This window comes from Lepisosteus oculatus, chromosome 9 (assembly GCF_040954835.1).
Source record: "Lepisosteus oculatus isolate fLepOcu1 chromosome 9, fLepOcu1.hap2, whole genome shotgun sequence".
Taxonomy (NCBI): Eukaryota; Metazoa; Chordata; class Actinopteri; order Semionotiformes; family Lepisosteidae; genus Lepisosteus; species Lepisosteus oculatus.
In genome coordinates this window covers 29,998,474-30,016,966 of record NC_090704.1, presented here as the reverse complement: position 1 = coordinate 30,016,966, position 18,493 = coordinate 29,998,474, and the positions used below count along the sequence as shown (strand labels likewise).

The window sequence follows — 18,493 nt, the reverse complement described above, 5'->3', positions numbered from 1 at the left end:
GTGTTTGCTTCTTTGGAATTCTATTTCTGGAAATATGAGCTTCCCAGGACTGGCGGTGGTTAAACACTAACCCTAACCCATTCACAGAGAAATGGTGTAGTGGAGTTTCCTAAAACCTTGCTACAGGGCCAAGCTTAAAATTCTGACCAGACTTTTATCTGAAAATTAAAATCAATCCAATTAATGACAGGTTTCAGTCTGCCAAAGGTACCCTCACCCTCAACCTCAAGGGAAACAAGTATTTGCAATGGTCAGATGGATTCATGTTTCCTGTGGATCAATATTTCTTAATACTGTGCCACAATGTTTTTCAGTTTGTCCTCGTGCTGGGTTCCACATGCATTCCATACTGACAGTATAGGTCCATTTAACCAGGTGAAAATTCACTCAGACTCACTCAATTACTTGCTCCATCTCAGTTTGTTCAGAGATGCTATTCCTGGAAGGGGTCAAGTCACCCCCACTTTCAGGCTGCCACTCGAAGTCCATGTCATTTTCGGGGGCCTCCAGGATTAGGCTCATGTGGGGACCTGGGAGAACAGAGTATAGAGCACACTTGTGCAGGACATGGAAGGCCTTTAACTAGTCTTTCAACACTCCATATCCTAACCAGATTCCACATCTCACAGCAGAGCTCCAATAAATTTAAATTAATTCTTATTTAGGATATTATACCTAAACCTTAAACCATAAACTATATTTAGATAAACTATATTTAAAAGTGTCCTTATTCTGTTCTTTGTAAAACACAAAACTCATGCTTTTGTAAACACTAAAATGATGACAAAACATACAGACTTACTTGATAGACATCTTCTGACTGTAGATCGGATTTAATTTAAACCATGCCGGGCAATATGAAACTCAAAAATATCTGGGACACATTTTGATTCAATTGTATTCTGCCGTTGGTGATCCTGAGTGTTGTTTCGAGACAATTTTGATAGAGCCACAAGAGGTACAGGAAGGTCCTGACAAACCAGTATTGTGAGAGACTGGAGAGCGGACTTGGATTACTCACTGGAGTGAGGGCTGCTCAGGGGTTCTCTGGTCTCTGGCGCCATCCTGTTATCATAAACATGGTCCTTGTCTTCATCCTGGCAGGTCAGAGGTCAAGAGAGACAGGAGACATTCAGAGATGATAAGGATGGTACTACCCTTACGCCCAACAACAAATCATCAGCCCTCACCTGTTCTGATGTTCCTATGCAAAAGTGCAAATCTGAATCGTTAATAAATAGAGAAACACTGAGTTTCTGCAAAATGAAGGGGATGTGGCATGGGCATGTGACTCGCTGCACAAAGAAACACTGAAATGGAGATGAAAGCAGCTTGTGGACTATTATCTTGTGTTTGAGGAGGTCCAGGGGAGACTAATGCAGATCCAAATTATTTGTACAGTTCTAGAATTAAAGCACCAGGTTACCATCAGAGCACAGGTGAGCTAATTGCCCAAATGGTACATGCATCTATATGCTCATACTACATTTAAGCTTGTTTGCCCCATGGAAATAATTTAACTAAAGGCTCTGAGCAAATCTACAGAGTGCATTACAATATTTTAAATAAAATGTATATTTTTCTAGTTTAATTTTGTTTGTGTGATGGAACTGACTGCTTTCTCTCCATTGTTAATACAATGAAGTGAATTTGTTTTATTACAAATTTGTCAGAATTGACACATTGTGAAAAAACACAGTACGGTGAAGTTCTGATGATTTCATTCAATTTTCACTGGCAACTGGCATAGGGAACTGGAGCAATCCCTTTTTATATGAACTTAATTTGTTCCCTGAAAACTGCTCGTCAGGGAAGTTAAATTAAATTCCCACTACATCCTGTGTTATGATCTCCGATTGGTTCCCGAACTCAAAAATTTTCCCGCAAACACCCGTACTTCACATTTATACGGCACAGACAGGTATACCGAAAACGGAAAAAAAGAATATTCCTGGTTAATTATTGGAGTAACATGCTAAATATCATTAACTGATGCATAAACAATAGGTAGAAAAACAATAACAGGCACCCCTGTTTGGAAACGATGCAAATAGATCTGTGTTGAAGGATTCAGACCAACATCAGAACAAGGGTGAGGCAGTCCTGCCATCATCGGTCCACAGATAACAACTTCTTTCATCAGCTCTTAAGAAAAAGCAGTTCAAATTAAAACCCCTCCTTAGCTCAACCCTTCATTTGCATTGATCCCTCAGTGATGCACAGCCTACTTTGGAAAAGCGGAGCTTGAACTCAATTATTTAAAAGTGGTTAAATGCTCTGGAGAAGAAGCTATAACAACACCTGCCCAAGCGTGTCCATCAATCCCTTTTCTTTTCCCATTCAAAGCAGTTTAATCGCAAATTAGTTCATTTAATTGCTGTTTTATGGATTTTGCAGTATAGCGATGAGAAGCAGACAGAGTTGGTGGTTAAGTACTGACTCACTTCTGAGCAAAGAAACTGAAAACTGAGTATATACACAGAAGAGAACTTTTGGGACCCGTAGAACCCTCTTTTATTTAACTCCTGAGCTCTTAGGCTTTTCTGTAAACCATTATTGAACTAACAATTAACTGATTTATTTGAAGTGCCTTATCTGTTCGATTGAGGGTTCAATGAAGATACTAAAAGTGGGTGAATGAAACACCCGAAAACAGGACATTTTAGCACTAATTACAGGCCAAAGCCTTGCAGTATTTTGTTTTCCAACACACAAGCTCCAACAAAGACCTGAGATTTTCTCATGAAGTGTTGCTTCACAAATCCCCATGTAAAACTGTTGCAAATGTGAAAGAGAAGTTATGTGCGCTTGCGTTTTAACACCTCCAAGTGGTGGTAGGGCTGCTGATGTGTGTCTATCAGCCCTGTGAAGAGAGAACCAAGTGTTTGAAACATCAGATTTGTGTAGCAAACAGCCCCCTAAACAGTTTGTGGAACACAAGGGCACAGCCTTGTCTCTGGGGTCTTTCTCTGACTGAAGTGCACAAAAACCAAGTGTTTGTACTTATTGCAACTAAGAAAAAACATCTGGAACCACATGAACAGTAGTTAAACTAAAATGTTTAAATTGCAAAACCACATGGGGAAGTAAACTATATTGGCCTGGAGAGACTATAACAGATACAGAGTGATTCCCACCCCATTTACTTAGAATAACCTCTTCCACAAAAAGCAGATTTATGTGAGATATAAAGAAAGGCTGTTGCTAGAATTTCAGGCAATGCAGAGATCGAACATGATGGCGGATTCTTTGATTAAAGTCCATCTCTTCTTTTTTAAAAATGTTTCGCTGGCCACAATATTAAGATCCCCAGTCAAATGAACGGACATTCTCAGTGGCAGGCAATGCCTATCTGGAACAACCAATGGATCTCAATCAAATTGAATACGAGTGGAGCCATTGAGCAGTTCAATCCCACATACCATTAATCTCATCACAACCTCCTCTGTTAAAGAAGAACAGCATGGAGTCTGGCTGCAAAGCTTTAAGATCTAGTGGTATGCATGCCATGTGTTTTTCTTGAGGTTTCCCCATACCTTGGTCCATGTGCATGTTTTCTTATCTGCTTTTTTGTGTACAGGTTTGAAAGACCAGACAGGAAGATAACACCCCTGTGCTCACCTCTTCTTGTAATCTGCTGTAAGGAGGAGGCAGGTCAGCAGGGTCGACCAGTTCTTCCTGCGTGAGAATCCCCTCTTGCTGCTCTTCCTCCTCGTCTACCACCATTTCACTCCTCCCTAGAGCGCCACTTGGCTGCAGCAGCTCCAAGGTGTCTCCACCAGCCGGTCCTGGCCCCCTCCAGGGGAAGGGGGAGCTGCGTAGGTACACCTCTGGTTCATCTACCAGCTCCTCCAGAAGAGGAGTCTCGTCATCGAAGCACTGCCAGGAAAGGAAACAGGCAGACCCATTGTGATGCCAAACCTTCCTGTATTCAACAGAGAAACAAATCTGCAAGCTCATCTCATAACTTTACCATGTGGTAAAATGCTACTCTGGTATCAGATGCAGCTTGGTATCTTTTTGGCTTGTTCCCTTACACTTAAACCTTGGGTATAAAGTGATTTTTCACGAAGGCATCTGAATCCAGATAAAACTCCAAACTTTCTGTCATGTTGGACCGTTATAGGCTGACCTTGTCAGAACTCAGAAGCTAAGCAAGACTATCAGAACAGGGATGGAAAACATTTAAAGAAAGCCAAGCTGCTAAATTGTAAGGGTTGCTGGTGGACAAGAAGGTCACACTCTATTCCCCACTGGAAGATAATTTCAATACCATGCCCCCTGTGTAGTGACTGAGGATGCTCTGCTGTCCTTCCTTTAAAGGACATGTTCAAACATTTTCCTCACACTGTTAGTGGTGCTAACCTCTGTGTCTTGACTCAGTTCTATTCTAGGCTTGCACAACCTGGCCTCTGACAAGTTCTGCCTTATTAATATTGGTGAAGCAATTTCTGACTTCTCCACACAATCTCTTGTGTAATGGTGCTGCTGGTGGAAAGTGGTTTCCCTCCTATATGTTACAGCACTTTGGGCTTATTTGGGATGAAAGGTGTAGAAGAAATGCAAGCAAGTATTTCTACCATTTCTCATCTTTTCTTTCTGATCACTATTTCTAAATGAATTGCTTGTGTAACATGTTTAGGTCATTTGTGAAATATGACAATTTTCCGTGGGCACCGATTTCATTTGCAAAAATTATTGTGGCTACAGTAGCTGTGGGGGCATTCTAACACATTTATGCACTGCTGTTTGAGATTAAGAGGCTAGACTGTTCACTGTCACTCCTGGCAAATCTTTCATCTTTAGCCCAGTAGAATGTTCAGTGAGGAAATCACTACAAGAACTACATTGATTGTGGCATCATAATGTAATAATAAAGCTATCAGATACTGTACAGCAGGATTTACTCTTTTTGGCTCAGAATGGTGTATAGTTGTGTAATGTATATTAATGTTAAACACATTGTAATGGGTATCATATTTGGAATTAGTGTGTCACTGTACTACAATTTAAAACTGCTAGCAGAACTTTAAGTTGCTTAATATTCCCTCAATTACTCAGTTTTTCCTGTTCCTTGAGTTCCAATCTGCTTCCTATTTACTCTCCAGTGTTCTCCACTCATATTCTGCTGGTCAGTTGGTGAAATATACTCTCTAAATTTCTGCTTCTTATTGTTCTCCACCACTGACTGTACCTGTGAATGCCAGGACCATTTTCCTCAAATCCAAATTATTCCAACTATGCCTGTACAGCACTTATCTGCCTTGTAACTCAGTGCTTTCACCAGTACTGTGATATTTACATTATCCACTGAACTGAGGCTAGCTCTGCTCCTGTATTACATTATCTACTATTTTCTTACAGTATATCCCTTCTTGTCCTCTCTGCTGGCTGGCAGCAATTTGTTCTTATTCTTCAATCATCAATACACATGTCTCCTTTGACCTTTGGTGGGACCATTGCTCACTGCTTTTGAGCACATCACCTCCCAAGTTAACCACATAACCTCATCATATATCAGCTCCTCAACACTGCCCAGTTCAGACCACAGACCTCCTCCTCGACACTGTCCAATTCTCACCACAGACCACCTCCTCAACACTGCCCAATTCTCACCACAAACCACCTCCTCAATACTGCCCAATTCTCACCACAGATCACCTCCTCACCACTGCCCAATTCTCACCACAGATCACCTCCTCACCACTGCCCAATTCTCACCACAGACCACCTCCTCAACATTGCCCAAATTTTACCACAGATCCTCAACACTGCCCAGTTCAGACCACAGCTGTAGATGTGCAAACATAAGTTTAACCGATGTTGTAGTAAAACCACACATCGTAGATACTGCAAACCACAAAGAGCCACCCACCAGTGTCGTGTTTTATACAACAGGTAAACAGGTTTTAAACCTCAGCAAATGTGTCTGACATTTGCTGCTGTTTTTGAGATGACTGTTCCAAAAACATTGCAACTGGTAAAGTAGAGAATGAGCAGACCTGCACCTAACCTGACACCACAGAGTACCGTGAAGGCCCGGTGACGACTACATTTTTAGTCTAGTCTCAAAATCCACAAATACACAACTAAAAAGATAGCAGCCCTTCCTGGGAAAATGCAAAACAAATTAGGTCGATGTTATTTATTTTTTTTAAACTACAGAGTCTCCATAAAAGGGCAAATTACATAATTTTTCACCGCAAACTGATTTTTTGGGATCCCTGCTGGTTGCCTGTAAAATCTCCTTTACTCAGACTGTATCTGTGAATCGGGTGATCTGTACACTTCACTGTTGAGACCACACCTGGAAGTTCTCAGTGCTCCTACCTCACACCTGTTGCTATACAGCTCTGTGCTGTGGCTGGCCCACGTCTCTGCATGCAGCATTTACCCAAACATTTCCTGCACATAATCCCTGTGATTTACTGTACTCTAAACTGATTTCTGATTGTTGTTTTTTTGACTCCATCTGAGTCACACTCGATAAAATTATCAACAGAACCACCATGAGAGAGTTGTCGTAGGTCGTAACTAGAGACATGGGTCTTAAAAAGGTCGGTGAGCCTCCCAGGACAGTATTATGTGACACTAGTATTGAATAAAAACACTAATGACAGAAGAGCTCTCACAAAACAGAACTGATGAGAGCTAACAGCACACTCCGAATCTGTTCACATTCTCACTGGGTCACAAGCAGAAACTTTCAATCTGAGAACAAATGCTCCCTGCCTTGTGAATACAAATAGGGACTTTATCACCTCAGCAGCAAGGGTCTGTCCTTACAGTAGGCTGCCCAGACATAGACACTTTAAAATATCATAAAAGCTGAAAATGCATTTTTCTTGCCCCCAATCCAGTCGACTCAGCACCTCCAGCATGTCAACTCTGAACAGCTCCAAACCAATTTGCAATGAAAAATGTGCAGAGTCTAAAATCTTAATAGCACAATTAGTCTCGTTTTTGGTAGATTTACTGCAGCACTTGACTCCACGCTGCAGTTAGCACATCTTCACTAAAATCCAAGGATAATATGCCTCAGGAAGAAAGAGGCATGCATCACTGCAAAGTGTCCTAAATGAACCATCTTCTCTTTCTCATATTTTTTTAGCTTCTAAAAGTTTTATTACATTTTGGTTTTAATCATTTCAATTGAACTTTAATAATTAAAAAGTATTGGAGATCTCCTCTGTTCTCGTTAAGTGTTCTTCTTGAATAGCTTAATATTAAGGAAAGTAGGTTTCCTTAATATTTCTAGATATGGTTTTCTAGAGATTTCTTCATAACTATCTTTACTTGTGAACAGTGATAAGGAAGCATTATGTCTTTATGAAAATGTGACGTCTTTCTGTGTTACTTGACAACAAATGAACAAAATGCAGACATTTAGAGTGAAAAGACTAACCTAGAACATACGTACATACAAGGGAAGCAACATTAAAGTTGTATAAAGTATTAAAAACTCCTAATTTACAACACTGTTCATCATTTTGGTTGTTAGAAAAAATAAACTGTTTCCCTGCAAGAGATTGGAATTCTGATTCCAAAAGAATGTTTACAGACAAGGAACAAAATCTCCTTAGCCTTGAACAGAAGGGTTAATAAAGATTCAAGTTGTCAAAAGTCCTAGATAACTTTTAAAAGATCAGATGTGCTGAACAGAAACAAATAGATTTAAACCCAGGCTAGGAGAAAAATGGTAGAAACAGCATTTACATGTTTAAATCAGAGCTTGTGTAAAATTTACAAGCAGACAAATTTAAGAATCAATATATACAGACTAAACAATTATTAGATTCTGTACTGCAAATCCAGCCCATTACCACTGAATAAACAAGGATACTCAGGGATCAGCTAAACAAATAAACAGCATACTGTTATGAATGTATTTGGGGATATCTAGGATATTCATTTCAACATGTACTGACTCTGTAAATATTTATTAGTAGTAAACACACCTGAGACAAACATTTTGTATTTGTGGTAACATTTGTGGCTGTAGACTTTCTGTACATGGCTCATTGGAAACTAAAATGTCAGCCATCGTTTTTATATTAATGCAATGTGATTAGTACCTTTTCAGTCTTATCCACCACTGCTGCTGAGGTGTCACTAACAACAGAACTGCACTTCTGCGCTAATCTGAGGGCTGGAGTACAGGGAGGTTCAATAACTGACTTTCTGGAATCAGTGATGGAGCTGGGACATTTAACCGAGAACTGCATGGAAAGATATAAAATAAGTCCTTTTGCCTTACTGACTGGATCATCTAGCATCTTGCATTGACAAGGACAGTTAAAAGTGTTACCACCCTTGGAACACAGAGCCAAATCCATGCATTAAATAATTTTTCTCTGTACTGCATGTGTATTACTGTCCTCACTTCTGAGCAGTGGCTAAGGACAGTTATTCAGCTGTGATGTAGTGAAGTGTGTACACAAGGATCATGGGAGTTAGCTACTTGGCCGTCCAGAAAAAGGGGCACTGCATACATGCTGCAACTAAAAAAGAATCTAAAAATCTGCTCTTACGATTTTTTTCATTTTTGATTGAAATCTTGATTGAACTGAAACAAAAACAGTAAAAAAAATAAAAAAGTTGTATTTCTTTTATTTTAACAGGTGGAAAGGGGAAAGTAACCGTATTCTTGAATGGAGCACCTTTGTGAACAATGCTATACCAAGCTCCTGTGCGGATACTAAACATGTCTAAACTCTGACTTCTCTCTGAGTTTACCAGCTGATGACAGCACTTGTCCTGACCAAACAATGGATTTTGATCTCATATTAGTATTGGAATTGAGAGAGAACAGCAGCTAAAATGTTGAAAAACAAAAACCTGAAAAATGAAAAGCGGAAGTACAACCAGTACAACAGCAAGCAGACCCTGTGGTTGTGCTTGTCTGTGGAAGTGAAAAAACTGGGACAACAGTCTGGTCCGGACCCTGTGGTTGAGCCTGTGAATTGTTGGTACCTGTGGGACTGGGGGAACAGCCCGGTCCAGCACAGTGCTGACAAGGGGCTCACTGCCCAGCATCTCTTTCATCTGGGTGCCGGAGGGCTGGTGATCTGGTTCCACTTCAGTCTTCTGCTCCTCCATCTGCTCTGGCTACAACGGGATAAACACAGCGCATCACACACACCTGCTCAACAGCCCAGCACACAACACCTAGAGCTCAAAGTGCTCAGAAAGCAGTGATGAACTGGGATTCCCAGTTTGTCCTTTTTAGAAATTTAAGATTTAAGTTTTCAATGGAGAAAACTTAAATCTTAAATCATTGCTGAGGAAGCAGATTTCCTGAGGAAGCAGGTTAATATCAAGCAAGTGATTTTCAGATTTTCAAGCAAGTAAACTTCAATATTCAGTTCTTTTCCAATATGGGGAAAATCAGAGCTACTAAAAATCACTGGCCATTTGGGTGATCAATCCTGTCTCGTTCCGTTTTAGTCACATAAACCAGTTCTGCGCAAAGTGGAAAATCTCCAAATGGACAATTAATCAAAGCTAACATGTATGTCATGTCTGTGAAAAGAGGAAACTGATGAAAGCCCATTGGCACATGGGAGAGAGCATGCAAACTCCACACAGACAGGCATCCTAACTTTGACCCAGCCTCGGACCCTGAAGCTCCGAGGCAGTAATTGTTTTAGAGAGATGCATATGTTCATAAGTTATTTAAAACCTTTCACACATGAAATCTGTGGTACTAATTAAAGTCATGAAGTGGCCAGAGGGAGATGTCACATGCACAAGTATGAGTGGTTCCCTGCCGATTGCTGGAGCTCCCCAGGGTAAACCACATCAGACCCACACGTAGAGTGAGATTTACAGTCACAGTTTAGTTCCACTAGAACACTCTCAGGGACTCCCACTAACAATCCCACAGGTAGTCATGCGAGATTAAGCTGCGGAGATGTGAGAGTGCCTCTACCAGTGCCCATACAAAGTGCTCTTTCACTGGAGAATGGCCATGCTTGAGGCACGCCAGAGGCTCTTCCTTTTATATTCAATCAACAATGAATAACAGCGAAAGAGCACCTGTGATGATTGCTAAAAAACACAGGCTATTTTCAAAGCCAGCACACTGAAAAGTGAATGATGATGAATGTTTGCAAAGCAGCATGTTTCTCCACTCTACGAGTCAGCATTGACCCCTTTATTAAGAGACAACATGCCCAGAGAGAAGGCAGAAAGTACAGAAGCTGCTTGCTAGCTCTTAATAAGAAAGGTGCTTACCACTAAAGGTTTACAGATGCCCAGGTGGACCTTCCCAGGAGGCACTGATTTGAGCACCTCCACTGCCTCTGGCAGGGTGCATCTGTCCAGGTGAGTGTCATTGACGAAGACCAGCCTGTCTCCCGGCAGGATCCCCCCATTGCATTCAGCCACCCCTCCCGGCACCAGGGACCGGATCACTATCACAGAGCGTCTCAGATCTTCGGGATCCTGTAGAGGGCACCAGAGACCACCGCAAGCACGTCATGCTTCACACAGCCGTACAAAGAGCAGCCGCAGCTGCCAGAACCCACTCTCCCACAGAAGGAGAGAAAGCAGAAATCAGCTGCATGCATGGGCCGGGAGGAGGCCTGATTACTGCCAGCTGTAGCACTGAGAGACTTTCGCCTAATCCTGAAAGGCCATCATAATGTATTGTTTCAAAAAATATTAAACAGAAGGGGTTGTAAAGATAGGGTTTTTCTCTCCATGAGCTGAAAACGTTTAAAATTTAATTTTCTGCTTTGGATTTCTTCAATGCATATTTGAAAAGGGGCATGGGTACAGTAAATCTTTGGGCCCCCGTGAAGCAGGGTTTTAACGTATGTTTGGACTTTTTGAGCACAGACTTTGAACATCATCCTTTTCTCAATTGGACAAAACTTGATTTCTTTGCAGTTCCTTCTTTATAAGACGGGGCGACATAAACTGGGTTCTGGAAGCTAATGACATAGTTCTATGTGTTACTTGAAATGCTATGCAAAAACGAGCGCATTTAAGTAAATAATATTTCCATCAGCGGAACACTAAAGACTAACCTGCCTTAATGATGTATTAGAAGGCACTACACTTGCTCTGCGTTAACATTTCCAGAGTAATTACTTGTTGTAGGGTTGCCAACTGGCCTTAGATCAGCTAGACATTTTCAGACAGGTTTTTCACCTCAATCAAAGCACATCAGCACTGAAGTGCAACATTAATCCTTCACTATATTTCCCTAGGCATCATTAAAACAAATCCACACTATTGTTAAATGGAAGAAAAAATGTTATATTTCACAGTATATAAACAGTATAGTGTATACACAGTTTATTAGATATTTAGATTTGCAGTATGTCTTATTTTACTGCACTTTTATTTAAAGTTTATAAACTTGGCTTTGGCCTTTGTTAATTAACTCTCCTAGATGTCAGTAATGCTGATCAGCTGTTCAGATCATCTGAAAGATTTTGTTGACAAAAAGAATAAACCAATGATGTAACTTGTTTCAGTCCTTTCTCAAAAAGTCTGGCTGATCTGGAGCCAGTTCGGAAACCCTCATCTGTTGCTATCTTGGACAGTTAAAGTCTCATTGCTTTTCTGCCTCAACAAAACAGTCACCTGACTAACGAAAGCATTAATGCAATTCTAATGCACTATGAAATCCTACTGTAATAGAACACAGGCCATGCTCAGAAGGGGTTAGCCTTTTTCTATAGCGTCAACCCTTCTGAGGGATCTCTGCTTTGTACTGGAGGCATTCAGCATAACAATAGAGTAAGAAAATGGGAACAAAAAAAGTTACAAGCAAGGGGAGGCCATTTGGTTTGTTAGTATTTTCCTGGTCCAACACTTCTGCCATTTCTTAAGTGTTACTATTGAGTCAACATACTGGTACGTAAATGTAGACTACCACAAATCTCCATGTAAAGAAATGTCTTCATTCTTGAATACTCTGAATGTAATCCCCACTTATACAGCTGTGGATCTTGATGAGGCACTCTTGGTAAATTATCAATTTCTTTCTTGTTCCTGGCTAATAAGATTTGGGTTCAATGCATAGTCTGTCTGCATGAGAGACATTAAAAATTAGGCTTGCTCTTGCGCACACACACACACACACACTGCACTTTCCAGTTCAACGACACCCATTTTAGACTTGCAAAACACACTCCAGTTTGCTGCATGCATAACCACAAATCAGGATGGCCGAGTGATCTAAGGCTCAGTGTCTGAGTCTTGGTCTCTTCCGGAGGCATTGTTTCAAATGTGAGTCCTGATATTCTCACAGCTCAGTTTTACCTTACATTTATTATCATTACATTTCATTTGCCAGGTATCTCAATAGCCTGGAATCTCAACTCTTGCACTGCTTGTCCTGCGGATGCAGTATTTCCAGCTCCACCCATTTTTGCATCATGTGCAAATGTAGCACCATTATAGACTATACCCGAGTCTAGACCATTGAGCTATTCATCACTCAAGCTATTTAATATCTTTAATTCACCGGCTTGTTGATTTAGACTTTTGTTGACCTGTTTCTGCACTCAGTCCTTGGCTTCAAAAAGTCAACTATCAATGCTGGGATTGGGGATTACACATCCCAAACTTTGTAAGGACCTTAAAGCACATTTTAAAATAGTCCCCCAAAACAGAAATCCCAAATAAATTCACCTGGGATTAAGAACCCAACTTTTAAAAACAACAAAAGAAATGGGAACCCCCATGAGCAGGCTTGGGAACTACTGCGGTTAAATTGGGGAAAAATACAGTGATCCCCATAGTAGCTCTCTTTAAAACCCCTATTTCTGCACTATGAATAACATTTTCATTCATGCACAGCACCATGATTTCCCACATTTGGTTTGAGCAGAAATCTCTCATGCATCAAAAGATTTCTGAAATTCCATTTATTCAGTTTAAAAATATATATTAGGTCACACCCTTGAGTTACCCATGTGAGCAGTAATTTTCTCAAAGAAATCTAAATGATCTAACAACCTAACGTAATAGAAAAGGGCTAATTAGGCCACGTTAACTTCATAGTCCATGCTCAACTCAAGAGTGTTTTTTTTATTTTAAGTTTAAATTATGTTTTAGAATTCTGCCTGTAATCAAGCTAAAGACTGATCAGTTTGTAAATTACTTGCTGCATTTTGTCCCTCCCTTCTCTGAACAGGTATTACATTTGCAAATCTCCAATCAGTAGTCACATTCCCTGCCCTCAGTGTCAAATGAATTATACAAATTGCCTGAATCAGTCGCTTATTAGGATAATTTACCCTTTAACATGTCATGCTTACACTGGAAATCATTCAGAACTGAATGAGACAGCCTTTTTACCTGTGACATGTTATCCTAAATATCCTATTCCCACTTGTATCCCTAAAAGAATTAACTTCCAGATTTAAAGTGAATAAAAATGTAAAAAACATTGATTGCATGCATTGATTTTAGTCGGTTTTTAATGGTTTACACTGATATCTATTCATCAGTAATTCTACTGTTACAGGCAACACACCTAATTTAGTTGGAGTGGCTGGAGCGAAGAAGAAAAAAGGAAAGAAAACAACAGGCATGTTTCGGTCTCAAAAAGATGAAGTATAAATGATCAGGCACAACAGAGTTCAAAGCTGGCTCTGGGTGAGCTGGTGTTGAGGAGAAAATGAACTATTCCTTTTCCATTGGTGTGCGTGAAGTGCTTACTGTCATCACAACTAGTACTGCTTATAATTTCAACCGACAGCTTCTTTGGAAACTGTAGTACATGAAATGTGTATTCTTGTTCCAAGTCAAATACTTGGAAGTTCACATCATCGTCACTTCTTTGCATTCATTACATGGCCTGCTCGTCTCTTACACAGCTATGACAGGCCCCTAACCACAATCACACCAAAACTCCCTGCAATGAAAGGCAAATGTATTGGCTTCAACGCACAAGAGGACTTCCTGCTTCAATTGATTGATTTGACACACCTTTACTGGCATTTTCTAAAACAGTGTGTTGAGTGTGCTGGTACAGGCCTTCGATGGGATACAGCTCACAAATGCACTTTTAACAGGACAGTTGTAAACAGCCTACTGGTACTTGTGTGCAATATGTTACACGTTGAAAGGTTTGTTAGCTTAGGGACCCAGTCAGCCCAAGCCAGGGCAGCAGCTTGCTTCACATTCTGCAATAGGAGGAAATACAGCCTTGAGCTCTGCAGCTCCACGTGTGCCTGTTTGATGTTTATTCACTCATTTCAAAGCAGCCCGTTGTGTAGTATATGTGAGGAGTCATGCAGCCGCTTAATTGTTTTCTGCATGATGCAGTTCTCTGAAACAGACACTCTTGTATGCCAGGGACAGAAATTGGTTGGGTTTTCACAGAGCGCGACCAACCCTAGGCAGCCATTGAAAAACGTAAGGAAATTAATCTTAAATTAAAATCAAGTCAGTCCAAAGCCAGGTATTTGTCACTGTCTTCTGACACTGCGAGTGAAATCTTTTCAAGTTGTCATGTATGGCCTTAAGGGAAGACCAGAGAGTAAGACAACATGGTTTCAAGGATTATTGTACTGCTTCTGGGGGACTAGCTTTGTAAAGGTTTCACTGAGAAGCAGGGTTAAAAAACAGTACGAACTAAACTAAAATTATTTGTCCTACACTAAAAAAAAATCAATCTGTATTTTGAGCTAGACAAAATTGTATAACTTATAATTTATACATTTTATAATTGAAATGAAATGTACGTTACTGAACTAATAATTCCAATTATCTGAAACAAATCTAACACTGACAATTAATATCATACATAAATAATTCCAAAACATCATAATCAAATCGTAACAGAAAAGCAATCCCATTTGCCCATCCATTAGTCGTGAACAGTATCTCCAACAGAAATAAATGTTGTCACGTTGGGTAGTAGTAAAAATGTTTTCTTGCTCACACTGCTGGCAGACAGGAGATTCATGAGAATGAAGCCTGAGCTCAAACATTCAGGACCAGCAGCTTGCTGAAATAACTCCATTCCAAACCCAGTAAATACTCGTGTCAGCAGTACGATCACAAACTCAATCATGTCCTGAGCAGGCAGGGTCATAAAACTGAGAGTCAGCTATGATTTCATGCGCTTTACAATATATTTGATGACCCATATGGGCTAATTTTATGTAACGAGCGACAATATAAAGCGATTAATAAATGGTTATTTAGTTATAAAATCAATCCTGAGTTACCATAATTACATAGACAATTTATATGTTCATATTAAGGATTTTCTTAGTCTCCCCAGAACTGCTTTACTGCATTTCATCTGCATGAAAGACTAAGACAAAACACAGTCTCCAAAGCTGGGTTTCTGTTTCCTGAACCTGAGGACTTGGTATACATTTACTAAATCTCAGATTCAATAAATTAAAAATGTAATATACCCACTGGCCAAAATATTAGGAGCAACTAGTCAATAGATCAGGGTTGATCCAATAAGGTCAGTCTTACAGGTGACCTGGTTTTAAAAACTGGCACCTCCTGTGAACTACTGATGACTAAGCAAGCAAGCAATCTCCACCACCTGGATGATGCATCGACAGTCAAAGTGTGTGAGTATGCTCACCACACATCAGCTACTGTATCAGTGGAGAGGAAAACAGAGTAATGAGTCTAATTCATAGATGGAGATTATTAGGAGGCGATGGAGGAGATAGTTTTGAAGATGAAATAAAAATTATTCTCTCTGTGAAGTGTAACTTTTCTTTGCAATGGTTTGTCGGTTTTATCTCTTATCACTGGAAGTAGCAGTACACAACTAATTATTAAAAATAATAAGATACAATTTGAAAATGAGCCTTTCCATTTCCATGAGGAATCTCAGATCTCAGATGTCTTTGTGCCTCCTAATCTTTCATCAAAGTTTACTTATTTGAACTAAATCATTGTTGGTCAACTTCAGGGCTCCCTAGCCCTTAGCTGTCTACACTTGGGACAGTACTTTGGACAACATCTGGACTAAGGTTTTACAACATCCTTTTTATAGGGACTTCAAGATTTAATAAACAGCCACAAACAAGCCATTTGAAAGAAAGTTATACATGTTTATCGAAGTACAACCCTTCTACAGTGTGTACATTGTTCTATTGCTCAAATACTACAGTAATTGTTGAAAATCGTACTGGTAAAATAAATTGTTACCCACTTAGAGAGCAGTACATTATGGCTGACTAGCATGCACAACTAAATCCTGATTTCTCCAGGGACTTTATAATATATACAAGTACTGACAACACTATGACAGTCTGATCTGTATTCTTTTCTTTGAGCATGTGTGCAGCCATTTATAAGCAGCTGGTCTAGCTCACTGAGGAAGGTTGTAGCTTTCCTTTCAAGTGAGTTGCTGAAAAATAAACACCTTAAATTTAAGGGCCACTTTAGACTTAACATGCACAGAGCCTACATAATGTACACAGTATCAGAGAACAACGCATTTATCCTCTAGGACGAGCGGCATCAAAAACAATCACCGAGCAAAACAAGAGCAGCCACATCACCCTGCAACTCAGAACTGGCAACCCACAGAAGCTCAGCAGGTGTGAGCCTGGTCAGTACTTGGATGGGAGACCTCCAGGGGGGCGCTCACCCTGCGGTCCATGTGGGTCCTAATGCCCCAGTATAGTGACGGGGACAGTATACTGTAAAAAGGAATCGTCCTCCGTTTGAGACATAAAATCCAGGTCCTGACTCTCTGTGGTCATTAAAAATCCCCAGCATGCTGGCTAAATTTCCCATTACCAATCATGGCCTCCTAATAATCCCCCTCTATGAATTGGCTTCATTACTCTGCTCTCCTCCCCACTGATAGCTGATGTGTAGTGAGCGATCTGGCGCACTATGGCTGCCGTTGCATCATCCAGGTGGATGTTGCACATTGGTGGTGGTGGAGGGGAGAACCCATTACCTGCAAAGTGCTTTGAGTGGAGAGTCCAGAAAAGCACTATACAAGTGTAAGCAATTATTATAATAATTATTATTAAGAGTCAGAGCTTCAGGCATCTACTGCAAATGAAACTTAATCACCAAGTCAAGTCACCTCATGTTTGAGACCATGGCAAACTGTCCAATTAGGAATGTCTAGAGTATTAATGAAGCCCACTTCTAAGAAAAGACTTTTCAAAATGGGACAACAGTCTCAGAAAAGACTAGGTCACACTGTGAACAACGGTGAGCTTGCCTTTTCATTCTCGATTGCTGTAGGTGTGCAAAAGCCAGATGAAGAAAAAAGCACGTCTGTGGGGGTAAACACGAAGGTCATTAACAAAAAAAGCTTGTCATCAACCTTCACTGCTTTTAAAAACAAACAGCTAAGATAAAAGCTTTGCAGTGACAGTGATGTAAGGGTTCTCTGAAACTCATTAAGGGGTGCAGATGTACTGTGAATTCCTCCTACATTGCGTATGACTATTGCTCGTTTTTGGACTAGGACACGGCGTGACACCTTCGCAGTGGACAGAGAACAGCTCCTTGCCCATTATCCTACCTTGTGGGCAGCTGGGAGGAGGAAGATGGAGGAATCTGAGCAGAACGCCTTTCAGAACGCACTTGCACAACAGGTGCCTGGAGGAATGGTTGACCACTCAAGTGATCTTCTATACTCAGAGCCCTACAAAATTCACAGGTTCAATTCACAAGATGGAGTTTCCTGTCGGAAAACTCAAAACAGTCATGAAACCACTCCGATTTAACTGGTCGGAATAATCTGAATCATAATTAATCAATTAGTTGCCAATTCTAAAACATCCCCAATTACAGTCATTCTACAACATACTGGATGCATTCAAGCACAAAATGTCTAAACCTCACCTGATTGCAGTCTGGTCTAAAATGATTGGTCTTATAGGACACAAGCAGAATGAAAGACACAAATATACTATAAACTACGTGGTGGAAACCGCTGATGGTCCATTAAACTATCATGATTTCAATACAATAAATAGCATGTTCCTGTGCACAAACATTTCAGTATCAGAAACAGCAGACGGCTACTGGCCCTGTGTCAATACAATGCAGTTTAAGGATAAAACTGAACTGTTGAACTGGGATCAACCTGACAAGAAATAGCTCAGTTAATTAAGAGCATTTCAACTACTAATGTATTTGCTTTCCCTATTAGTTACACTCTTTAATGGCCCTATTTCCTTTCAGAAAATGCACACTTGGCCTTGAACATTCCTCAGCAGGGCCCACTGTGTTGAAATGTTCAAATACTTTATTATGAGTTTGACTGTAAATCTCAATTTTCCAAGCTGGGTAATTACTTGACCCTCCTGTAATATTGGTTTAAAAAGTCATCCGTTCTCCTCTGTGTACTGTTCCCTAAATCATTCCGACTAGAATTCCAGGGATATACTTTCCACCGGCTCTTTCAAAAATTGAGATCCTCAAACTTAGCTGGCAAACATATCAACAGAAAAATCAAGTTCAGAAGTGTTGCGTTTCTCCATGGACTAGAACGAAAATGACATAGGTTCTCTAAGAGTAC

General features: G+C 40.3%; 1 protein-coding gene across 3 annotated transcripts in view; it reads right to left on the bottom strand.

Annotated features, from left to right (window-relative positions):
• The window catches only part of patj (PATJ crumbs cell polarity complex component), a 225,057-nt gene that overhangs the window by 140,168 nt on the left and 66,396 nt on the right, over positions 1-18,493 (bottom strand). For all 3 annotated transcript variants that reach the window (XM_015356178.2, XM_015356179.2, XM_015356180.2), the window contains exons 18-22: positions 10,237-10,446; positions 8,974-9,108; positions 3,622-3,879; positions 1,022-1,097; positions 398-530 (exon numbers count right to left, since the gene is read on the bottom strand). In XM_015356178.2, the coding sequence (XP_015211664.2) occupies positions 398-530; positions 1,022-1,097; positions 3,622-3,879; positions 8,974-9,108; positions 10,237-10,446 (812 nt within the window). The remainder of the gene's footprint in view (positions 1-397; positions 531-1,021; positions 1,098-3,621; positions 3,880-8,973; positions 9,109-10,236; positions 10,447-18,493) is intronic.